This window comes from Arvicola amphibius, chromosome 1 (assembly GCF_903992535.2).
Source record: "Arvicola amphibius chromosome 1, mArvAmp1.2, whole genome shotgun sequence".
NCBI lineage: Eukaryota > Metazoa > Chordata > Mammalia > Rodentia > Cricetidae > Arvicola > Arvicola amphibius.
Genome location: NC_052047.1, coordinates 95,020,565 through 95,047,453, shown reverse-complemented (window position 1 = coordinate 95,047,453; position 26,889 = coordinate 95,020,565). Strand labels below are relative to the sequence as shown.

Here is a 26,889-nt window from a genome sequence, read left to right as displayed (position 1 = left end):
AGTGGCAAACCGCTCTCGCCCTACACACTGAACCTCCTCTAATGTGCTTTATATGTCCTCATCATTTGATGATTTTGATGGGGTCCACGGTCTCTCTATTTAAACCTGAGCAGTCTTACACTTGGGTTCCCAGGTCGTAACAGTGGATTGCTAAGTCAAATACTGCACCTTATCCTCTTGAGACACTCAGTCTTGAGCCATAGCCATCTGTGAGTTTTTGCAAGGAAGAGGAGTCAGGAGAAAAAGTGGATGAGGGGAAGGAGAGAGAGGTGTGTGGAGACTGGTATCCCCATGTGTGGACAGATGTGTGGATGGGTGAGTAGAAAGAGAAGGGAGAAGAAAGGGAGAGAGAGAAGCAAGGAGGGAGGAGTGTAGATGGCTTTCCTCTGTGCGGGCAGACAGATGAATTGATGGGCATAATGAACTGGCAGGCAGGAAGATGGAAGGGCAGATGGATAGGCAAATGCATGGATAGGTGTATAGATGAAAAGGGAAAAGAAGGCGGGCATGCGGGAGGAAATGGAAAGCTTTGTGCACATTTAGATATGTATTTGTACCAATGGATATATATAAAGAAAGGGTGCCCAGGAAGAGAGGAATTTGGGGCGTGTGGTAGGAATGGCAGGAAGTAACCACACCCAGTGCCCAGCCAGCATGAGCCTGACCTACGGAACACTGGAAGGCTTTGGTGGAATGTGAACACTTGTGTAGTGGTTTCTTCTGAACTGACGCACACCCTCCCCAGGAGGAGGGGGCTCCCAAGACTCAGGAAGTCAAGATACCTTCCATAACAGATTCACAAGGTCCTCCTCATGGTTATATGATCAATAAACAATTGAGCTGCCTGAGCACAGTGTGGGGATCAATTCTCTGGCCTGTGGCCACTGCCGTACATGGGGTTTATAAGTCCCCAGAAAGTCACACGACAAAAACTCACCTTTACACTTCACTCCTGGGCCCTTAAAGTTGGTTTGTCCATTGCTGGACTGGAAGCCTCGTTTACAGGTGCAGTAATAGCTGTCCGTGGTGTCGGTGCAGGTGGCATAAGCCGGACACGTGGTAGTGTCTTCACACTCGTTCACACCTAGGTTGCACGGAAAGAAGAGTGTGGACATCTGAAACACTGTAATGGGGAATCCAAGGAGCAGTGTAAAGGGATGGAGGAGGCGCACCCTGCTGCCTGCCAGGGTGATCCTCTCCAGAAAGTGTCCTTGTTGTTGTGAGAGATGAAGGTAAATGGATGGAGAAGCTGGTCTTTATAAGAACAGCCTAGAGACGAGCACATTTGTGCCTGGATTGACTCCTCAAGTGTAGCTGCCTCAAATAAAAGCAGAAAAGACACCCAGACCAGCACAAGAATGAATGACAACAGAAAGCCAGGAGCGGGAAGAAGCCAGGTGACATAATTTCTCCAAAGACTATGGAACGTGGACTACTCAAGCCATCAGTGCTGGTGGGAGTAAAAGCCTGGGTGAAGAGCTTGAAACTGCGCTACCAGAATCATCCAGACCCCGAAGGCTGTGCCAGTAAGTGGAGGAACGAAATGAGGAAATCCAAACTGAATGGGAGAGGAGCGGCACAACACAGAAAACAAGCAAGCGTAGGAGATGGGAGTCTGAAACACAGTCCAGTTAGCAAAGCTGAGGCCCCATGGGTGTGGGCTGTAAACACCAGACCTTTTGAGAGGAGAGCAACTGAAAGCCAGGCTTCAGACTTTTTTCTTTTTATTGATTCTTATTGAGCTCTACGTTTTCTCTGCTCCCCTCCCTGGCTCTCTTCTCCCTTTCAACCCTCAACCAAGGTCCCCATGCTCCAAATTTACTCAGGAGAGCTTGTCTTTTTCTACTTCCCATGTAGATTAGATCTATGTATGTCTCTCTTAGGATCCTCATTGTTGTTCCTGTGCCAATGTGTTCATGTGTACTTCCCACTTTCTCTTCTCTAAGGTTCAGTGTGGCTGGCTTTATGTTGAAGTCTTTGATCCATTTGTACTTGAGTTCTGTGCATGGTGGTAGATATGGGTCTATTTCCATTCTTCTACATGTTGATATCCAGTTATGCCAGCACCATTTGTTAAATATGATTTCTTTTTTCCAGTTTATATTTTTAGCTTCTTTGTCAAAAATCAGGTGTTCAAAGATGTGTGGATTAATAGCTGGGTCTTCAGTTAGGTGACATTGATCCTCCTGTCTGTTCTTATGCCAATACCAGGCCATGTTTCAGATTTTTAAACCACAATGGAAACCATCAACAGCTACCACCAAGAAGAAAAGTAATGTCGGGATAGAAGACAAGATTAGAGAATTCTGCCTGCAAATGGTATCAAGGAAAGGTGTCCCCGCTGCCCAAAGATGACAACCCAACTTTAAGGGACCAGGAGGATAATGTCAAGATAAGTTTATGTTGTGTGACTTCCTGAGGAGACACAAATAAACCTCTATTCTCACCCCAGGCAGGGCACTGGCCACAGGCCAAAGAAATAATCCCCAAACCACACTCAAGAAGCTGAATTGGTAATCTGATGTGGAAGATATTTGACTTCTGCATCACTTATTTTTGGGACTTTGGCCAGTGATGAGTGTCTGCATGCCACACGAACCTCTGACCAAGGCTGAGAGCACAAATCTCGAGACATAAATACAAATTGTCAATGTGACCACTTATCAAAAGAACACCAGTCACTTCCCACCTGCCCCCCACACTGGGGCTTGTACATACAACAGTAGGCTCTCACTAGGGAATGAACGAAGAGAGGCTTTGCAAAAGGTGCAAAGAATTAAATAATTAAATGTTATAGCACGCCAGATGGTGAGTAAAGGTCAAGTTAAAAATGAAATGAACTGGGTAGGAAAGAATTGGAAGGTGGAAGGAGGCATAATTTCTTTAGAAGGAATCCCATACAGACTTCCTTCAGACATTTCACAAAATCCTAGAAGGAATAAACAAGAATTGTGGAGCTTGGACCTGCAAGAGGACTCAGTGGGACAAGGTGCTTGGGCCAGTCCTGATGACTTTAGCTCAATCCCTGAGACCCACATGGTAGAAGGAGAGAACAGACTCCCTTCACATTGTCCTCTGAGCTGCATGTGTATACAGGCAGACAGAGAGAAAGATATACATAGATAGAGATGGAAGATAAATAGATGATAGATAGATAGATAGATAGATAGATAGATAGATAGATAGATAGATAGATAGATAGATAGAGCCTTCCTGTCCCTTCCCAGCTTGCACCCGGAATCCTCCCCCCCTCCCCCTGCCTCATCCTCCCGTCTTTGGGGCCACAAAATCCCACAGCTCTGCCTGTTTGGGCTCTGGGGACCTGGAATTGAGTGCACCCAGGCCGGTGGGAGGTCCCCTCCTTCATTTGACTGCCCTGAGCAAGGTAGGCCTTTGTCTGAGAGCTGCTTGGCCTGCAAGGGGACCTGACAGTCTGCAGGAGGATCCATCATTCTTTGGGGTGAGTGAGGAGTGAGTGCCCGAACCGCGGCAGCTGCCCGGAGAGGGACCACCGACTCTCCACAACTCCCCCTGCCACCAGCACACTTCCTGCTCTTCCTGCAGGGGTTATTCTCCCCGGATACCGCCTCTCTCTCCCTGTCCCTTCCCAGCTTGCACCCAGAATCCTCCCCCCCTCCCCCTCCCCCATCCTCCCGTCTTTGGGGCCACAAAATCCCAAAGACCAGCCTGTTTGTGCTCTGGGGACCTGGAATTGAGTGCACCCAGGCCTGTGGGAGGTCCCCTCCTTCATTTGACTGCCTGGGGCAAGGTAGGCCTTTGTCTGAGAGCTGCTTGGCCTGCAAGGGGACCTGACAGTCTGCAGGAGGATCCATCATTCTTTGGGGTGAGTGAGGAGTGAGTGCCCGAACCGCGGCAGCTGCCCGGAGAGGGACCACCGACTCTCCACAACTCCCCCTGCCACCAGCACACTTCCTGCTCTTCCTGCAGGGGTTATTCTCCCCGGATACCGCCTCTCTCTCCCTGTCCCTTCCCAGCTTGCACCCTGAATCCTCCCCCCCTCCCCCTGCCTCATCCTCCCATCTTTGGGGCCACAAAATCCGACAGCTCAGCCTGTTTGGGCTCTGGGGACCTGGAATTGAGTGCACCCAGGCCGGTGGGAGGTCCCCTCCTTCATTTGACTGCCCGGGGCAAGGTAGGCTTTGTCTGAGAGCTGCTTGGCCTGCAAGGGGACCTGACAGTCTGCCAGAGGATCCATCATTCTTTGGGGTGTCCTGCTCCAGTTCTAAGGCCATCCACCCAAAGGGGTCAGACTCTGGCCTCCAGGCAGGTCTGAGGATTCCTGCGGAGGGGTGCGGGCTCCTTCAGATTGTGCTGCCAGGTTCGCTGTGTGGTATTCCATCCCGCCCTGCCCCCACCTTGGCCCTTTTGTCTGGGCTGCGACCCTGGGCTGCCTGGAATCCCTGATCCTGTGCCCTGACATTCCATCTGAACTGGTGAGTGAATGCGGACCCTGGGGCAACCTGCCCTGGAAGAGAGCACAGACCCCCTACCCCCACTTCCCTCTGCAGGCTTGTGTCGGTTTCTCCCTTCCCTGTGTGTCTCCCAAGCTTTCCCTAGTGTTCTCAGGTGTCCTGCTCCTGTTCTAAGGCCATCCACCCAGAGGAGTCGGACCCTGGCCTCCAGGCAGGTCTGAGGATTCCTGCAAGGGAGTGTGGGCTTCTTCAGATTGTGACGCAAAGAATAGGTCCTCCTCTGGCACTGGGGAGATCCAACCAGTTTCAGTCACAGCAATTATTGGTCTAGGACACCAAACACCTCCGCGCTCCTTTTGAAGGAAGAGATGGGCAGGCGCCAATGCAGGAGCTCCTCCAACAACATGAAAGGCAACATGACATCACCACAATCCAGACATCCCGAAACAACAAGAATTGAACACCCTACCCCAGAAGATATAGAAGAAACCGACATTAAACAGTACTTTATGAAAATAATAGAGGAACTTAAACAGGAGGTAAAAAACTGCCATAAAGAAATGGAGATGACAAACAAAAAGGTAGACGAAATAAATAAATCTCTCAAAGATACCCAAGAAAAACAAGAAAAACAAGAAAAAGCAATCAAACAGGTAAGGGAAACAGTACAAGACCTGATAAATGAAATGGAGGTATTGAAGAAAACACAATCTGAGGGACGACTGGAAATGGAAACTCTGAGTAAACGAACAAAAACTTCAGAGACAAGTATTTCCAACCGAATACAAGAGATGGAAGAAAGAATCTCGGACTCTGAAGATACTATAGAGGAAATAAACTCACAGATTAAAGAACTAAACAAATCTAACAAATTCTTAACACAAAACATTCAGGAAATCTGGGACACCATGAAAAGACCAAACCTAAGAATAATTGGGGTAGAAGAAGGAGAAGAATTACAACTCAAAGGCCCAGAAAACATATTCAACAAAATTATAGAAGAAAACTTCCCCAACCTAAAGAAGGATGTTCCTATGAAGGTACAAGAAGCCTACAGAACACCAAATAGACTGGATCAAAAGAAAGCATCCCCACACCATATAATAATCAAAACACAAAACATACAGAATAAAGAACAGATATTAAGAGCTGCAAAGGAAAAAGGTCAAGTAACATATAAAGGGAAACCTATCAGAATTACACCTGATTTCTCAATGGAAACCATGAAAGCCAGAAGAGCTTGGATAGATGTGCTACAGACACTTAGGGAACATGGATGCTAGCCTAGACTATTATACCCAGCAAAGCTTGCATTCACCATTGATGGAGAAAACAAGATATTCCAGGACAAAAACAGATTTAAACAATACGCAGCCACAAATCCAGCCTTGCAGAAAGTAATAGAAGGAAAATCACAAACCAAGGAGTCCAACAACGCCGACAATAACTCAGGCATCTAGCGACCCTTCACCAGCACAACTAGAAGAAGGGAAACACACAAACTCTACTACTAAAAATGACTGAAGTTAACAACCACTGGTCATTAATATCACTTAATATCAATGGACTCAATTCACCTATAAAAAGGCACAGGCTAAGAGACTGGATACGAAAACAGAATCCAACATTTTGCTGTTTACAAGAAACACACCTCAACCACAAAGACAGACACCTACTCAGAGTAAAGGGTTGGGAAAAGGTTTATCAAGCAAATGGCCCTAAGAAACAAGCGGGTGTGGCCATACTAATTTCCAACAAAGTTGACTTCAAACTAAAATCAATCAGAAGAGATGGAAAGGGACACTTTATACTCATAACAGGAAAAATCCATCAGAATGAAGTCTCAATCCTGAATATCTATGCCCCTAATATAAAAGCTCCCACTTATGTAAAAGAAACACTTCTAGAACTCAAGGCAGCCATCAAACCACACACACTAATAGTTGGAGACTTCAACACTCCTCTCTCACCAATGGACAGGTCAATCAGACAGAAACCTAACAGAGAATTGAAAGACTTAATGGAGGTAATGAACCAAATGGACTTAACAGACATCTATAGAACATTCCACCCAAATAGGAAAGAATATACCTTCTTCTCTGCGGCTCATGGAACCTTTTCGAAAATTGACCATATACTTGGTAACAAAGCAAACTTCCACAGTTACAAAAAAATATTAGTAACCACCTGTGTCTTATCGGATCACCATGGATTAAAATTAGAATTCAACAACAATGCTACCCCCAGAAAACCCACAAACTCATGGAAACTGAACAGTCAACTACTGACCCACACCTGGGTCAAGGAAGAAATAAAGAAAGAAATTAAAGTCTTTCTTGAATTTAATGAAAACAAAGACACAACATACTCAAACCTATGGGACACAATGAAAGCAGTGCTAAGAGGAAAGTTCATAGCACTAGGTGCCCACTTAAAGAAAACGGAGAAAGCACTCATTGGTGACTTAACAGCACACCTGAAACCTCTGGAAAAAAAAAGAAGCAGACTCACCTAGGAGAAGTAGAAGACTGGAAATAATCAAATTGAGGGCAGAAATCAACAAAATAGAAACACAGAAAACAATCCAAAGAATCAATGAAACAAGAAGCTGGTTCTTGGAGAAAATCAACAAGATTGACAAACCCTTAGCCAAACTAATCAAACGGCAGAGGGAGAACACGCAAATTAACAAGATCAGAAATGAAAAGGGGGACATAACCACAGACACAGAGGAAATTCAGAAAATCATTAGATCTTACTACAAAAGCCTGTATGCCACAAAATTGGAAAATGTAAAAGAAATGGACAGTTTTTTAGATAAATACCATATACCAAAGTTAAACCAGGACCAGGTAAATGCTCTAAATCGTCCTGTTAGTCGCGAAGAATTAGAAACTGTTATCAGAAACCTCCCTACCAAAAAGAGCCCAGGACCAGATGGTTTCAATGCGGAATTCTACCAGAACTTCCAAGAAGACCTAATACCTATACTCCTTAAGGTATTTCATAATATAGAAACACAAGAGTCACTGCCAAATTCCTTCTATGAAGCTACAGTTACCCTGATACCTAAACCACACAAAGACTCAACCAAGAAAGAGAATTACAGGCCAATCTCACTCATGAACATTGACGCAAAAATTCTCAATAAAATACTGGCAAACCGAATCCAAGAACACATTAGAAAAATTATCCATTACGATCAAGTAGGCTTCATCCCAGAGATGCAGGGCTGGTTCAACATACGAAAATCTATCAATGTAATCCATCATATAAACAAACTGAAGGAAAAAAACCATATGGTCATCTCATTAGATGCTGAAAAAGCATTTGACAAAATTCAGCACCCTTTTATGATAAAGGTCTTGGAGAGATTAGGGATACAAGGGTTATTCCTAAATATAATAAAAGCTATTTACAGCAAGCCGACAGCTAACATCAAATTAAACGGAGAGAAACTCAAGGCTATCCCACTAAAGTCAGGAACACGACAAGGCTGTCCACTCTCTCCTTATCTCTTCAATATAGTGCTTGAAGTTCTAGCAATAGCAATAAGACAACATAAGGGAATCAAGGGGATTCAATTTGGAAAGGAAGAAGTTAAACTTTCATTATTTGCAGATGATATGATAGTATACATAAGCGACCCCAAAAACTCCACCAAAGAACTCCTACAGCTGATAAACTCCTTCAGTAACGTGGCAGGATACAAGATCAACTCCAAAAAATCAGTCGCCCTCCTATACACAAAGGATAAGGAAGCAGAGAGGGAAATCAGAGAAGTATCACCTTTCACAATAGCCACAAATAGCATAAGATATCTGGGAGTATCGCTAACCAAGGAAGTGAAGGATTTATTTGACAAGAACTTTAAGTCTTTGAAGAAAGAAATTGAAGAGGATACCAGAAAATGGAAGGATCTCCCCTGCTCGTGGATTGGGAGGATCAACATAGTAAAAATGGCAATTCTACCAAAAGCAATCTATAGATTCAATGCAATCCCAATCAAGGTCCCATTAAATTTCTTCACAGAGATTGAGAGGACAATAATCAACTTTATATGGAAAAACAAGAAACCCAGGATAGCCAAAAAAATCTTATACAATAAAGGTTCTTCTGGAGGCATTACCATCCCTGACTTCAAACTCTATTACAAAGCTACAGTATTGAAAACGGCTTGGTATTGGCATAAAAACAGAGAAGTTGACCAATGGAATCGTATAGAAGACCCGGATCTTAAACCACAAACCTATGAACACCTGATTTTTGATAAAGGAGCCAAAAGTACACAATGGAAGAAAGAGGGCATCTTCAACAAATGGTGCTGGCATAACTGGATGTCAACCTGTAGAAGAATGAAAGTAGATCCATATCTATCACCATGCACAAAACTCAAGTCCAAATGGATTAAAGACCTCAATATTAATTTGAACACATTGAGCTTGATAGAGGAGAAAGTGGGAAGTACTCTACAACAAATGGGCACAGGGAACCGTTTCCTATGCATAACCCCAGCTGCACAGACTTTAAGGGCAACATTGAATAAATGGGACCTCCTGAAGTTGAGCAGCTTCTGTAAAGCAAAGGACATTGTCACTAAGACACAAAGGCAGCCTACTGACTGGGAAAAGATCTTCACCAACCCTGCAACTGACAAAGGTCTGATCTCTAAAATATATAAGGAACTCAAGAGACTAGACGGTAAAATGCCAATTAACCCAATTAAAAATGGGGCGCTGAACTGAACAGAGAATTCTCAACAGAAGAAGTTCGAATGGCCAAAAGACACTTAAGGTCATGCTCAACCTCCCTAGCTATCAGGGAAATGCAAATCAAAACAACTTTGAGATATCATCTTACACCTGTCAGATTGGCTAAAATCCAAAACACCAATAATAACCTTTGCTGGAGAGGTTGTGGGGTAAGGGGCACACTCATCCATTGCTGGTGGGAATGCAAACTTGTGCAACCACTTTGGAAAGCAGTGTGGCGGTTTCTCAGGAAATTCGGGATCAACCTACCCCAGGACCCAGCAATTCCACTATTGGGAATCTACCCAAGAGATGTCCAATCATACAACAAAAGCATATGCTCATCTATGTTCATAGCAGCATTATTTGTAATAGCCAGATCCTGGAGACAGCCTAGATGCCCTTCAGTGGAAGAATGGATGAAGAAACTGTGGAATATATACATGCTAGAATACTACTCAGCGGTAAAAAACAATGACATCTTGAATTTTGCAGGCAAATGGATGGAAATAGAAAACACTATTCTGAGTGAGGTAACCCAGACCCATAAAGATGAACATGGGTTGTACTCACTCATATTCGGTTTCTAGCCATAATTAAAGGACATCGAGCCTATAAATTTGGGATCCTTGAGAAGATAATAAGAAGGTGAACTCCCAAAAAAAGATATAGTAATCCTCCTGGATATTGGAAGTAGACACGATCGCCAGGCAAAATTGGGAACTTGAGGGTTGGGCAAGACTGGGCCAAGGGAAGATGGGGAGGGAAACGTGTGAAGGGGAGAGCGGGGGGGAGCTCGGAGGAATGGGGTGCTTGGGATATAGGAAGGGTGGATATGAGAGCAGGGAAGCATATATCTTAATTTAAGGAGCTACCTGAGGGTTGTCAAGAGACTTGACCCTAGAGGGGTTCCCAGGTTTCCAGGGAGACGCCTCCAGATAGTTCCTTGGGCAGCTGAGGAGAGGGAGCCTCAAAAGGCCAGTTCCTATAGCCATACTGATGAATTTCTTGCATGCATATCACCATAGAACCTCCACCTGACGATAGATGAAGAAAATGACAGAGCCCCACATTGGAGCACCGGACTGAGCTCCCAAGGTCCTGATGAGGAGCAGAAGGAGAGAGAACATGAGAAAGAAAGTCAGGACCGTGAGGGAACCTCCAGCTGGCGACAGATGGGGAAGGTGACTGAGCCCCACATTGGAGCACTGGTCTGAGCTCCCAAGGTCCCGATGAGGAGCAGAAGGAGCGAGAACATGAGGGAGAAAGTCAGGAACGAGAGGGGTGCGTTCACTCATGGAAACGGTGGGACAGAACTAATGGGAGATCACCAACTCCAGTTGGAATGGGACTGATGGATCATGCGACCAAACCCGTCTCTCTGAGTGTGGCCAACAGCGGGGGCTGACTGAGAAGCAAAGGACAATGGCTCTGGGCTCTGATTGTTCTTCATGGACGGGCTCTGTGGGAGCCTTCTCAGCTTGGTCGATCACCTTCCTGGACCTGGGGGGAGTTGGGAGGACCTTGGTCTTAGCAGAGAGTGGGGAACCCTGATGGCTCCTTGGCCTTGAGAGGGAGGGAGGGGAGGTATGGGTGGAGGGGAGGAGAGGGAAGGGGGAGAAGGAGGGGAGGGAAGGGGGAGGAGGAGGGGAGGGAGGGGGGAGGAGGAGGGAAGGAGATGGAAATTTTTAAATATAAAAAAAAATAAACCATGAGAAAAATAAAAAAAATAAAAAAATAAAAAAAAATAAATAAAATGTGCATAGGTGCTTAAGAAAAACAAGAAAATGGGTATAGATACTCATAGAAAAAAAGTAAATTTAAAATAAAGATAATGTAAAGTCTTTAAAGAGAAAGTAAAGTAATATAAAAGAACAAAGCCATGTAAAGACGGGAAATACACGGGGAGTCAGGATCCTCTATGGTGTTTTATTGACTCTGAGTTTTTTTAATGCTGATGAATAAATATCTATATTTTTAGAACTGGGGTAATGGTGTTATCTTTGTTGGCTCTCATCACTAGGCTAACACGGTCATCTCCACTGGGTATTATAAACTGCTGATATTTTGAGTATCTATTTGCCTACCATCCTATCTGCTGCTTGATATTTATTCTTTTGTTTTGTTTGCTTATACTTAATAAACTTATTCATTCAAAACAGAAAAAAAAGATAGATAGATAGATAGATAGATAGATAGACAGACAGACAGGTCGATGATAGACATATAGACAATACAGTAATATTTCTTTTAAAGATGAGTTGTGGAGACATATAAGTGAAAATAATAAATGCAAAGACCCTATGTCAGAGCTATTCCTGATCCTACAGGTAGCAAGGAAATCAGTACAAATTTGAGGCCAGAATGAGTGAGGGGAAGTGGAGAGGGCAGAGGAGACCCACAGCCAGATGGACCTTCTAAGTCATTGTATAATTCTGATTTTTTGTGTATAAATGAGTGTGGTGATTCTTCTGTATTGTCAGTTTGACTGAATTTAGAGTCTCCTGGGAGACACACCTCTGTAGTGTCTGTGATATACTTGCAGGACGAAGCACCTCCTGAAGTGAGTTGGCACCCCACCAGCTGGGGATCTAGACAGAGCAAAGGGACAGGGTGATGAATACATCACCCATCTCGTTCTGCACCGTCACCATGTCTGTGACATGAGCAGTTGCCATCACACCTTTCCCAGAATTAACACACTCACTCTCCAAGCCAGGAGACAACCAACTCTTCCCCCCTAGGTGTCTCCTTGCTGGGTATGAGGTTACAGCAATGTGAGAAGCAGCTAATGAGATGAGTGATGGGAGCCATGGTGAGGATTTGGATAGAGGAAGCACGGTGACAATTTTAACTGCTGGAACTGTGAGCTTCAGAAATCCAGAAGCCAGAGGGCCAGGGGTGGAAGATTGTCCCATGCCTGTGAGAGGCATGTTCAGTTTAATCCAGGCAGAAATGGGAAGAGTGTAGAATTCTGGGTAGGCTTGGGAAGTAATGCTGACATGGGTGGTAGATAGAACGGGTGCAAATACTGGTTTGAACCAACTCTTGTGCAGCACCACGCTGATTATCTAACTGTGGCTCTGTGGGATAATGTGAAATCAGGGAAGGGACGCAGCCAGCACTGTCCTCTAGTCAGAATTGTCTTTGACTCTCGGGGGCCTGTCGTGCTTCTGTGTGAATCTGAAGATTTTTGTTCTATTTCTGTGAAGAACAGTGTTGGTGTTTTGATGGGGACTGAGCTGACTGTGTGGATGGTGTTCAGCAGGATGGTTGCTCTGTGTTCTCTCTTCCCATAGAGGAACACAGTGACAGCCTTAGTTCCCTCCTCCAGTGTTTTATAACAGGTAGACACTGTTCACTTTTTCATTTATCCCCAGATGAGATGGTTTTGTGTGAGTGTGTGTGTGTGTGTGTGTGCGTGCACACACATATCTCTCTGTCTGTCTATGCATGTGTGCATGTGTGTATGAGCCTGCATGTGTGTGTGTTTGTGTGCCTATGTGTGTCTTGTGTGTTTCTGTCTGTGTGTCTCTGAGTGCATGTATGTATGTGCATGTATATGTGTGTGCATATGTGTATGTGTCTGTGCACATGTGCATGCTTTGTTTAATTGGGTTCGGTTTGGAGCTATTGTGAGTGAGTTTTGTTCCCTGATTTCTTCTTAGCATCTACGTCATTCATATAGGAATACTACTGACATTTTCAGTTAGGAAGACAGAGGTCAATGGAAGTAAAGGATTGGACACAAGAACAGGTGGTGGTGTGAATATACATGTAAGAAAATGGTATAGCAAAACCTATTATTATGTATGATTTTATGTGTTAATAAAAAACATTTAAAAGCAATGATAATGCAGACATCAAATGGGAGGGTGAGACCCCTGCAAAGTGTCCTAAACCTTGAAGACAGACGATCACTGTTCTTGCATTTCTCATTGCGTTCTTGCCACACTGCCTGAGAGCCAACTTCAGTCTACCTGCAGTCTACATGATGTTTCCCACCCACACTTGGGGCCTCAGTTCTCTCTCCAGCTTCCTTTGTCTCTGCAGTGGTCACATTGCACACTTCCAGCTCCCTCTGTCTCTTTGGTTTTTTTCTTTTGGGACCCTCCATGTAAACCTCGCAAACTTTTAAGTCCTTCCAAAACCAGAATAAGAACCATGTCCTGGGTGACTGGGCACCTACTGACCTCCCAGCTCACAGCCTTCTCTGACCTAAAAGCCATCTCTGAATCCCCAGTACCTTTGGACATGCTGTCCTGATACTAGGCTGGCCTCCCGTCCCCACTGTTTCACCTTTTTTAAGTTACTTTTTAGATAGAGAGCAAATGAAGTTGGGAGGATATGTTAAGGAGAATGGGGGTAAAATGATTATATTTCATTGCTTGGACATGAGAAATTTGTCAAAGAATTTTTCAAATTGAGAGAGGGGGGAAGGAGGGAGGGAGGGAGGGAGGGAGAGAGAGAGAGAGAGAGAGAGAGTCTCAACAGATAAATGTCCTTCCCTCAAACCTTATTACCCAAATTCAGTTCCAGGACCCATGTGGTGGAGGCAGAGAATCTTCCACTCTCCTGGGATGCCTTCTTACCTTCACACAGTGCCACATGCTCAGGGAATACCAAAGAAGACAAGGTGGAAAGATTGTAAGAGCCATCAGACCAGAAAGTCTGCTGAGGGATCCTGTCTGCAAGAAGTGACAGAGATACTTCACCCATGACACCTCAGCAATACAGCTGCCTGAGCATCGCTGAACAAGAATGACACCGCCAGGCATGCTAAAGTGGAAGGCCTCACAGGCCCCACCCCTAGATAAAGATGGTCGGGAAACCAAAGAATGTGGAGAGAGGGGGAACCATTCTTTCCAGGGAATAGCCCCAAGTTGATGATCCCATGCCAAGTGGTCACTTCTGATATCATATTCACAAGAGTAGAACTAAATGAATTGAGCAGGTTGCATGCATTGTGTATGTGTGGGGTGTATAAAGGGTATGTGTGTATATGTATGTGTACATGTATGCAGCTGGGGTATGTGTGGATGTGGGGTGGTGTCTATGTGTACGTGTATATTTGTACATTGTGTTGGTTTTGGGGATATATTTGTGTGTGTATGTGAATATGTATGCATGTGTGTATATGTTTATGAGTGTGTTGGTATGTGGAGGGGAGGATGTGTATGTGTGTGTGTGTGTGTGTGTGTGTGTACCAATAATACAAGAACAATTAAATAAAAGGGCCAGAAATGTGAAGAATAGCAGGAAAGGGACATGGAAGACGTTGAAGGGAGGAAAAAGAAGGGCAAAATGATGCACATATTTTAATTTCCCATCATTTTATATAAATAATAAATAAAAGGAAAAATAAAGAGAGAGAACATGGAGCTAGAAAGAAAGTGGTGGAGAAGACAAAGGAGGGGCTGGAGGAAAGGGCATCAAGTGTGAATATTACATAAAATATTTAAAATTTAATGTTTTTTAATTTAACTTTTAAAAGAAGATATAGAGCTTGGAGGGGGGATGAGAGTGGTTCTGGGAGGAGACAGAGGGGGGACTAGGGGATGAATGGATCAAAACACACAGTGTCCTTGGATGAAACTCTCAGAGAATTAATATACATGCCATATTCTAGGCAAATTTCAGATCCCTGCTTTTGCTAGTTACTTTATTCATGGACTAACAGACACCTCACAGATGCCCCCCTGATGGAGTGACAGACGCCTCACAGATGCCCCCCTGATGGAGTGACAGACGCCTCACAGACACCCCCTTGATGGAGTGACAGACGCCTCACAGACACCCCTTCAGAGAGGAAACAGGGTGAGAAGACCAAGCAGTCTCTCGACATCCGTAGTCCGGAAGTAGAAAGGTAAAGTTGTTCCACTCTCTTTGGAACTAACCAACCAAAGATGGAGATCCCTGTCAATAGGAACCAAAACAAACCTCTTCTCTTTATAAATTGATTGATTCTGATAACTTACAGTCAAACGTGGATTGCACAGACCCAAAATAAGCTCACATCCAATGACTAGGTTTGTTTATGGCTTTCCAGAATTACAAAACAGGAAAAAGACATCCTAATGTTCCTATTACTACCTCAAAAACCAGAAAGGAGAATTTGTATTAAGCCTTCAGAATATGGGAGGGAGGGGGCTTACACAGGAAGAGAGGCTTCACAGCGCCTCTGTGACATATGCACTTCCATAAAACCATTCAGAGAGATTCTGTATCTTGCCTGAGGTTGCACAGCAATTTCGGAGCACAAAGGAAGTGTCCTGGAGCAGGAATAAGGGGATGTACATACTATTGCTCTTCCTGCAACTCAGTCCCACAAAGTGTGAGGCTCAGCTGCTGGGACAGGAGAGCTCTTCAAAAAAAAGTCCTGTTAAAACCAGTCACTTGTTCTCCTTAGCTAACTTACCCTTGAGAGTTTGTCCCAGCATGGGGAATGTGGTTGTCCCCCATCCGTGTACACCACTGCAGCCTGTGAAGAGAGAGAGGCACAAACTGTTAAGTTGCTTGTGCTTAACCAGCAACACTAACCATAGCTTGGCCCCGTGTAAACCAGTTTGACAAAGCTGGATGGAGCCCGCTGACAGAGCTGCGTCATAGTGCACCCTCCTCTCAGAGCGCTCCTGATTTTGTGCTTTGTTTTCTCGTGGTTTTTCTTTTTCTAAGTGGTGCAGACTATTTGTAATAGCCAGAACCTGGAAACAACCTAGGTGCCCCTCAATGGAAGAATGGATAAAGAAGGTGTGGCACATATACACATTAAAGTTCTACTCAGCAGAAAAAAAAAAAAAACAATGACATCTTGAATTTTGCATGCAAATGGATGGAAATAGAAAACGCTTTACTGAGTGAGGTAACCCAGACCCAAAAAGATGAATATGGTATGTATTCACTCATTAGTGGATTCTAGCCATAAACAAAGGACATTGAGCCTATAATTCGTGATCCTAGAAAGCTAAATAATAAGGTGAACCCAAAGAAAAAATATATGTATCCTCCTGGATATTAGAAGTAGACAAGATTTCCAGGCAAAAGTTGGGACACGGGAGGGGAGGGGAAAGTGGGGAGAGGGGAGATGGGGAGAGAGAAAGGAGAAAGGGAAGATAGGGGAGAGCTTGGGGAAATGGGATGGTTGAGAGGGAGGAAGAGTGGATGTGGAAGCAGGGAAGGAGATATCTTAATTAAGGGAGCCATTTTAGCATTGGCAAGAGACTTGGCTCTAGAGGGGTTCCCAGGTGTCCAAGGGGATGTCCCCAGCTAGGTCCTTGGGCAGCAGAGGAGAGGGTACCTGAACTGGCCTTCTCCCATAGCCATAATGATGAATATCTTGCATATCACCATAGAACCTTCATCTGGCAATGGATGGAGATAGAGAAAGAGACCCACATTGGAGCACTGGACTGAGATCCCAAGGTCCAGATGAAATGCAGAAGGAGAGAGAACATGAGCAAGGAAGTCAGGACCGCGAGGGGTGCACCCACCCACTGAGATGGTGGGGCTGATCTAATGGGAGTTCACCAAGACCAGCTGGACTGGGACTGATGGAGCCTGTGGTCAAACCAGACTCTCTAAATGTGGCTGACAATGAGGGCTGACTAAGAAGCCAAGGACAATGGCACTGGGTTTTGATTCTACTGCATGTACTGGCTTTTTGGGAGCCTAGTCTGTTTGGATCCTCGCCTTCCTAGACATGGATGGAGGAGGGAGGGCCTTGGATTCCCAAAGGGGAGAGCACCCTGACTTCTCTTAGGACTGGAGAGGGAAGGGGAAGGGAGGGGAGGAGGAGAGGAGGTGGAAGTTTTTAATAAATAAATAAATAAAAACCTAAGTGATGCAGAATCCACAGAGGCTAGAAGGACCCCCGGGAACTGGAGTTACAGGAGTTTGTGAGCCGCCGTGTGGATGCTGGGAACTGAACCCACTTAAAATATTATGGCCATTTATTTAATTGTATTTTAGTCTATTCTTTGAGGAATTCATACATATGTGTAATGATTTTGATCATATGCATTCCCTACTGCTCTACTACCCCGATCAGACCTCTCCTCACCATGACCACCCTACTTAAAAAATAATCCACTGACTTTAATAAGTGATTTATAGATGTGCATGGGCACAGGGCCATCTGTTAGAACATGGGCAGCCTTTGGATGCCTGAAGCAAGTGGGCTTTTCTCCCGGCAGCCACCAACTCTCAGAAGATCCTTGGCTTGGGGATGTGACCAGACTAGAATGCTGGTGGACTTTACCCTGCCCGGGTGTCGTGCAGATGCCCACAGCGGCTGGGAATCCTTCGTGCAGTCAACGCTCAGAAGACACAGCTGCACTCCAGCCTTCCCCAACTGCCAACTCAGGTTCAGGAGCTGTTGTCCAAGATGGGGCACAGAATCAGCTTCTGTTTCTCATGGGATCAAAGGGATCAAACTGATCACTGTGGGACTGAAATTTCATGGGTGAAGATGATGATTGTTTTTAAGATTATACATTTTCTTAATTAGGGTTACTATTTCTGTGATGAAATGCCTTGATCAAAAGGCGAGTTGGGGAGAAGATTTGATGTACACTTCCATATCACTGTTCACCATTGGAGCAAATCAGAACAGGAACTCATACAGGGCAGGAACCTAGAGGCAAGAGCTGATGCCGGAGCCATGGCGAATGCTGTTCACTGACTTCTCCCCACGGCTGCTTTCTTATAGAACCCAGGACCACAAGTCCAGAGATGGCACCACCCACAATGGGCTTGATGCTCCCGCATCAGACACTAATTAGGACAGTATTATAGGCTGGCCTGCAGCTCGATCTTCCAGAGGTATTTTCTCAACTGAATAAGGAGAAACAGAGGAGGAAGATAAGAAGGAGGATGAGGCCCTTTTGTCTGGGCAGCATCCCTGGGCTGCCTGGAATCCCTGATCCTGCGCCCTGTAATTCCATCTGGACTGGTGAGTGAGTGCGAACCCTGGGGCAACCTGCCCTGGGAGAGAGCACAGACCCTCTCCCCCCAGCTCCCTCTGCAGGCTTGTCTTTGTTTCTCATGACCCTGCCTCTCCCAAGCCTTCCCTAGTGTTTTCAGGTGTCCTGCTCCTGTACTAAGGCCATCCACCCAAAGGGGTCAGACTCTGGCCTCCAGGCAGGTCTGAGGATTCCTGTAAGAAAGTACAGGCTTCTTCAGATTGTGACACAAGGAATAGGTCCTCCTCTGGCACTGGGGAGATCCAACCAGATTCAGTCACAGCAAAGATTGGTCTAGGACACCAAGCGCCTCCCGGCTCCATTTGAAGGAAGAGATGGGCAGGCGCCAATGCAGGAGCTCCTCCAACAACATGAAAGGCAACATGACATCACCACAAGCCAGACATCCCGAAACAACAAGAATTGAACACCCTACCCCAGAAGATATAGAAGAAAATGACCTTAAACAGTATTTTATGAAAATAATAGAGGACCTTAAACAGGAGGTAAAAAACTGCCATAAAGAAATGGAGATGACAAACAAAAAGGTAGACGAAATAAATAAATCTCTCAAAGATACCCAAGAAAAACAAGAAAAAGCAATCAAACAGGTAAGGGAAACAGTACAAGACCTGATAAATGAAATGGAGGTAATGAAGAAAACACAAGCTGAGGGAAGACTGGAAATGGAAACTCTGAGTAAACGAACAGAAACTTCAGAGACAAGTATTTCCAACTGAATGCAAGAGATGGAAGAAAGAATCTCAGACTCTGAAGATACTATAGAGGAAATAAATTCACAGATTAAAGAACTAAACAAATCTAACAAATTCTTAACACAAAACATCCAGGAAATCTGGGACACCATGAAAAGACCAAACCTAAGAATAATTGGGGTAGAAGAAGGAGAAGAATTACAACTCAAAGGCCCAGAAAACATATTCAACAAAATTATAGAAGAAAACTTCCCCAACCTAAAGAAGGATGTTCCTATGAAAGCACAAGAAGCCTACAGAACACCAAATAGACTGGATCAAAAGAAAGCATCCCCACGCCATATAATAATCAAAACACAAAACATACAGAATAAAGAACAGATATTAAGAGCTGCAAAGGAAAAAGGTCAAGTAACATACAAAGGGAAACCTATCAGAATTACACCTGATTTCTCAATGGAAACCATGAAAGCAAGAAGAGCTTGGATAGATGTGCTACAGACACTAAGGAAACATGGATGCAAGCCTAGACTACTATACCCAGCAAAACTTGCATTCACCATTGATGGAGAAAACAAGATATTCCAGGACAAAAACAGATTTAAACAATACGTAGCCACAAATCCAGCCTTGCAGTGTAGTGTAAAGCGGCGGGGCTGTGTCCCGCCACCCGCCCGCCGGCTAGCTTTACACCCGAAATAATTACACGGAAACTGTATTCTTTTAAAACACTGCCTGGCCCATAGTTTCAGCCTCTTATTGGTTAATTCTCACATCTTCCTTTAACCCATATTTAGTAATCTGGGTAGCACCACGAGGTGTGGCTTACCAGGAGAGATCTTAACCTGCATCCATCTCGGAGAGGAGCAGCATGGAGACTCACTATGGAGACTGCCTGAAGCGTCTCCCCCACTCTACTTCCTTGTTCCCACAATTCTGTTCTGTCTACTCCACCTACCTAATTTTCTGTCTCTTAAAGGGCCAAGGCAGTTTTCTTTATTAATTAACGAATGAAAGAAACATAGATAACTCTCCTCCATCATTGCAGAAAGTAATATAAGGAAAATCACAAACCAAGGAGTCCAACAACGCCCACAATAACTCAGGCATCTAGTGACCCTTCACCAGCACAACTAGAAGAAGGGAAACACACAAACTCTACTACAAAAAAAAATAACCGGAGTTAACAACCACTGGTCATTAATATCACTTAATATCAATGGACTCAGTTCACCTATAAAAAGGCACAGGCTAAGAGATTGGATACGAAAACAGGATCCAACATTCTTCTGTTTACAAGAAACACACCTCAACCACAAAGACAGACACCTACTCAGAGTAAAGGGTTGGGAAAAGGTTTATCAAGCAAATGGACCTAAGAAACAAGCCGGTGTGGCCATACTAATTTCTAACAAAGTTGACGTCAAACTAAAATCAATCAGAAGAGATGGAAAGGGACACTTTATACTCATAACAGGAAAAATCCTTCAGAATGAAGTCTCAATCCTGAATATCTATGCCCCTAATATAAAAGCTCCCACTTATGTAAAAGAAACACTTCTAGAACTCAAGGCAGCCATCAAACCACACACATTAATAGTTGGAGACTTCAACACTCCTCTCTCACCAATGGACAGGTCAATCAGACAGAAACCTAACAGAGAATTGAAAGACTTAATGGAGGTATGAACCAAATGGACTTAGCAGACATCTATAGAACACTCCACCCAAATAGGAAAGAATATACCTTCTTCTCTGCGGCTCATAGAACCTTTTCGAAAATTGACCATATACTTGGTAACAAAGCAAACTTCCACAGTTACAAAAAAATATTAGTAACCACCTGTGTCTTATCGGATCACCATGGATTAAAATTAGAAATCAACAACAATGCTACCCCCAGAAAGCCCACAAACTCATGGAAACTGAACAGTCAACTACTGAACCACACCTGGGTCAAGGAAGAAATAAAGAAAGAAATTAAAGTCTTTCTTGAATTTAATGAAAACAAAGACACAACATACTCAAACATATGGGACACAATGAAAGCAGTGCTAAGAGGAAAGTTCATAGCACTAAGTGCCCACTTAAAGAAAACGGAGAAAGCACTCATTGGTGACTTAACAGCACACCTGAAAGCTCTGGAAAAAAAAGAAGCAGACTCACCTAGGAGAAGTAGAAGACTGGAAATAATCAAACTGAGGGCAGAAATTAACAAAATTGAAACACAGAAAACAATCCAAAGAATCAATGAAACAAAAAGCTGGTTCTTGGAGAAAGTCAACAAGATTGACAAACCCTTAGCCAAACTAATCAAACGGCAGAGAGAGAACACGCAAATTAATAAGATTAGAAATGAAAAGGGGGACATAACCACAGACACAGAAGAAATTCAGAGAATCATTAGATCTTACTACAACAGCCTGTATGCTACAAAATTGGAAAATGTAAAAGAAATGGACAGTTTTTTAGATAAATACCATATACCAAAGTTAAACCAGGACCAGGTAAATGCTCTAAATAGTCCTGTTAGTCGCGAAGAATTAGAAACTGTTATCAGAAACCTCCCTACCAAAAAGAGCCCAGGACCAGATGGTTTCAATGTGGAATTCTACCAGAACTTCCAAGAAGACCTAATACTTATACTCCTTAAGGTATTTCATAATATAGAAACACAAGAGTCACTGCCAAATTCCTTCTATGAAGCTACAGTTACCCTGATACCTAAACCACACAAAGACTCAACCAAGAAAGAGAATTACAGGCCAATCTCACTCATGAACATTGACACAAAAATTCTCAATAAAATACTGGCAAACCGAATCCAAGAACACATTAGAAAAATTATCCACTACGATCAAGTAGGCTTCATCCCAGAGATGCAGGGCTGGTTCAACATATGAAAATCTATCAATGTAATCCATCATATAAATAAACTGAAGGAAAAAAACCATATGGTCATCTCATTAGATGCTGAAAAAGCATCTGACAAAATTCAGCACCCTTTTATGATAAAGGTCCTGGAGAGATTAGGGATACAAGGGTCATTCCTAAATATAATAAAAGCTATTTACAGCAAGCCGACAGCTAACATCAAATTAAACGGAGAGAAACTCAAGGCTATCCCACTAAATTCAGGAACACAACAAGGCTGTCCACTCTCTCCTTATCTCTTCAATATAGTACTTGACGTTCTAACAATCGCAATAAGACAACACAAGGGGATCAAGGGGATTCGAATTGGAAAGGAAGAAGTTAAACTTTAGTTATTTGCAGATGATATGATAGTGTACATAAGCGACCCGAAAAACTCCACCAAAGAACTCCTACAGCTGATAAACTCCTTCAGTAACGTGGCAGGTTACAAGATCAACTCCAAAAAATCAGTCGCCCTCGTATACACGAAGGATAAGGAAGCAGAGAGGGAAATCAGAGAAGTATTACCTTTCACAATAGCCACAAATAGCATAAGATATCTTGAAGTAACTCTAACCAAGGAAGTGAAGGATTTATTTGACAAGAACTTTAAGTCTTTGAAGAAAGAAATTGAAGAGGATACCAGAAAATGGAAGGATCTCCCCTGCTCGTGGATTGGGAGGATCAACATAGTAAAAATGGCAATTCTACCAAAAGCAATCTATAGATTCAATGCAATCCCCATCAAGGTCCCATTAAAATTCTTCACAGAGATTGAGAGGACAATAATCAACTTTATATGGAAAAACAAGAAACCCAGGATAGCCAAAAAAGTCTTATACAATAAAGGTACTTCTGGAGGCATTACCATCCCTGACTTCAAACTCTATTACAGAGCTACAGTATTGAAAACAGCTTGGTATTGGCATAAAAACAGAGAAGCTGACCAATGGAATCGTATAGAAGACCCGGATCTTAAACCACAAACCTATGAACACCTGATTTTTGATAAAGGAGCCAAAAGTACACAATGGAAGAAAGAGGGCATCTTCAACAAATGGTGCTGGCATAACTGGATGTCAAACTGTAGAAGAATGAAAGTAGATCCATATCTATCACCATGCACAAAACTCAAGTCCAAATGGATTAAAAACCTCAATATTAATCTGAACACATTGAGCTTGATAGAGGAGAAAGTGGGAAGTACTCTACAACAAATGGGCACAGGGAACTGTTTCCTACGCATAACCCCAGCTGCACAGACATTAAGGGCAACACTGAATAAATGGGACCTCCTGAAGTTGAGCAGCTTCTGTAAAGCAAAGGACATTGTCACTAAGACACAAAGGCAGCCTACTGACTGGGAAAAGATCTTCACCAACCCTGCAACTGACAAAGGTCTGATCTCTAAAATATATAAGGAACTCAAGAGACTAGACGGTAAAATGCCAATTAACCCAATTAAAAAATGGGGCGCTGAACTGAACAGAGAATTCTCAACAGAAGAAGTTCAAATGGCCAAAAGACACTTAAGGTCATGCTCAACCTCCCTAGCTATCAGGGAAATGCAAATCAAAACAACTTTGAGATATCATCTTACACCTGTCAGATTGGCTAAAATCCAAAACACCAATAATAACCTTTGCTGGAGAGGTTGTGGAGTAAGGGGTACACTCATCCATTGCTGGTGGGAATGCAAACTTGTGCAACCACTTTGGAAAGCAGTGTGGCGGTTTCTCAGGAAATTCGGGATCAACCTACCCCAGGACCCAGCAATTCCACTATTGGGAATCTACCCAAGACATGCCCAATCATACTACAAAAGCATTTGCTCATCTATGTTTATAGCAGCATTATTTGTAATAGCCAGAACCTAGAAACAACCTAGATGCCCCTCAATGGAAGAATGGATAAAGAAAGTGTGGAATATATATGCATTAGAGTACTACTCAGCAGTAAAAAACAATGACATATTGAATTTTGCATGTAAATGGATGGAAGTAGAAAACACTATCCTGAGTGAGGTAACCCAGACCCAAAAAAAACAAATATGGTATGTACTCACTCATAAGTGGTTACTAGCCATAAACAAAGGACATTCAGCCTATAGTTCATGATCCTAGAGAGGCAAAGTAATAAGGTGGACTCAAAGAAAAACATATAGACCCACCTGGAAATTGGAAACAGACAAGATCATCAGACAAAATTTGGGAACATGGAGTCAGGGGACAGAAGGAAAGGGAGGGTTATGGAGAACTTGAGGGAATGGGATAGTCGAGATGGAGGAAAGACAGATATGAGAGCAAGGAAAGAGATATCCTGATTGAGGGAGCCATTATGGGGTTAGCAAAAAACCTGGCTCTAGAAAAATGCCGAGGAATCCACAAGGCATACCCCAGCTAAGACCCTACGCAATAGAGGAGAGGGTGTCTGAACTGGCCTTGTCCTGTAGTCAGACTGATGATTATCTTAAATATCACCATAGAACCTTCATCCAACAACAGATGGAAACAGAGGCAGAGACCCACATCGGAGCACTGGACTGAGCTCTCAAGGTCCAGTTGAAGAGTGGGAGGAGTGAGAATATGAGCAAGGAAGTCAAGACCATGAGGGGTTCATCCACTGAGACAATTCGCCTGAGCTAATGGGAGCTCACCAACTCTAACTGGACTGGGAGTGAACGAGCATGGAAACAAACTAGTCCCTCTGAATGTGGTTGACAGTTGGGGCAGACTAAGGAGCCACTGATAGTGACACTGGGATTCATCTCTACTGCATGTACCGGCTTCTTGGGATCCTTTTCTCTTTGGATATATACCTTGCCCAACCTAGATGTAGTAGGAAGAGCCTTGGAATTTTCACAGGGCAGGGTGCATTGCTGTCTCTTAGGATTGGAAGGAGGTGGGGTGGGAGGGTGGGTGGGTGGAAGGAGTGGTAGGGAGCTGGGAGGAGGAGAGGGAGTGGGAATTTGGATTGGTATTTTTTATTTAAAAAGTATTAAATAAGTTTTTTTAAAAAAAAAAGTTGCTAGAGAGACATTAGACTAGACCGACACCCATCCAGACAGTAGGTAGAATACTGACCACACAAGCACAATGAGCTGACCTCAGATCTCCAGAAAGCATGTAAATTTATCTATGGTGCATGTCTATAATCCCAGTATACCTATAGCAAGATTGGAGGCAGAGACCACACAATCCCCAGAAGCCCAAAAGCCACCTAGTTTGGTGTACAAAAAGACTCTTTTTTGGCAGGGTAAGAGGTATGGACTAACACCTGAAGTTGTCTTCTGACCTCTAGAGTCATGTGTGTGCACACATGTGCACATGCACTCACACACATATTTTTTAATATTTGGGATTTTTAATTATTTCTTCACCAGTAACACTTGGAGCACTGAAAAAAATTTATTACAACTTTCCATGACTTAGTCCCCCACCTCATCTCTAAAATGGGAAATCTGTGTCTCCATATTTCTATTTAAATCAAAAAAAAACTCTTGCAAACATGCAAGAAAACCAGAGAAGTGAAAGATCATGAAGTGAGACACCTTGGTGCCTGAAACAAAAGCAACAGGAGCCAGGAAAGAAGTGCACAGCATCATGCTTGGCTTTTTAACCAGGAAAGAAGTGCACAGCATCATGCTTGGCTTTTAACCTAGATTCTGGGATCGAATGCAGGTCTTCAGCGTGCACGGCAGCCACTTTTCACACTGAGCTGTTGCCCAAGCCCAGCTAGCCACCTCCTTCACCTCCCCAGTTCTGCTCTACAAGACGAGGCTCAGAAGGCTTCTTGAGGATGAAGGACCTATGCAATGGTAAAGAAATGTCGTCATAGCTCTGTGGCTTTCTGTTGCCCTTGCACTATCCTGGGGGACCCGGATGCACACACAGGAGCCCCATATGTTTATTCAGGGTTGCATTCTGGCTAGAACCGAGACGACTCACAGAGCATACATACCAAACACATACATACCAGATCCAGAAAGACCTACCGTGGGCTTCCCTGAGTCAAGGAATTTTGCCAAAAGTCTCCCAAGGTAGGACTTTGCTGTGTGCAGCAGACCTGGGGCAGTAGCCTATGGGTTGGACCCCTCCAAGGCTGTGCCTTCTCTCTGATAATTCATTTCCAGCCCACACGTCAGCCATCCCTCCCTTGCCCCATTCAACTTCACACTCACCCCAGAAGAGGAGCAGCCAGAAGCCCCACATCGTACTGTGGCGGTCATTCAGTGTAGAGGGCCTTCCCTTTAAACGCTTGTTTTGTGAAGAAGGGAAGGGGTGGAGCCAGGGTTGCTCAATGCAGTCAGACAGAGCCCCAGCAGCTTTCTGCTGAGTTGCCACCACCAGAGGTAGACAGCCTGGCAATCCCCTATTTTCTCCCTTAAATCTAGCTAGTGCACACTTTTCTCCCTCTCTTCCTCCCTCTGCCTTCCTACTTGCTCTCCTCTTCACCCTCCTCCCCCTCTCTCACCCTCCTTCCCTCTCTTTCCTTCTTTCTTTTTTCTCCGCCACCATTTATCTCCCACATCTCATCCCCTTCCTCCATTGCACCAACCAAGTCAGATCACATGTGCTGCTCACAGTGAGGCCAATCCAAGCCTTCAAGAGCTCAAAGCTACCCTCACAGTCATGCGGAATTGCACTCCATGATCTATAGGCTTGCTGCCAAGAAAATTCTTTTCTGTCATTATGTCAGCCTCACAGAATACACACACCACACCACACACACACAGACCACATGCCACACCACAATACACCACCACACCACACATACATACAGACCACACACACTACATACACACCACACCACACACACACAGACCACATGCCACATCGCAATACACACAGATATCACACCATATATATATATACAGACCACACACACTACACACATACACACCACACCACACATACATACCACACCACACACACATATGCACCACCCCACATCACACCCTGATTACCCCCCATAGCAACCACCTTAGTCCATCCTTAGCTCCCAACACATGTGTAAACACCACCTCAGAAACGCAGAAGCCAAGTCAAGAGTTAGCTGGGGTCCTCTAGCTGCAAGTCCTGACAAGCGTCTTGTTCAAAGTATCTTGTTAGAA

At 44.0% G+C, this 26,889-nt stretch overlaps 1 protein-coding gene across 1 annotated transcript in view; it reads right to left on the bottom strand.

Annotated features, from left to right (window-relative positions):
- Window positions 1-26,012, bottom strand: part of Adgre1 (adhesion G protein-coupled receptor E1) — a 105,970-nt gene extending 79,958 nt beyond the window's left edge. The window contains exons 1-3 of the mRNA XM_038329316.1: window positions 25,957-26,012; window positions 15,603-15,665; window positions 938-1,084 (exon numbers count right to left, since the gene is read on the bottom strand). Of these exons, the coding sequence (XP_038185244.1) occupies window positions 938-1,084; window positions 15,603-15,665; window positions 25,957-25,987 (241 nt within the window). The 5' untranslated portion in view covers window positions 25,988-26,012. The remainder of the gene's footprint in view (window positions 1-937; window positions 1,085-15,602; window positions 15,666-25,956) is intronic.
- Between the last annotated feature and the right edge of the window lie 877 nt (window positions 26,013-26,889).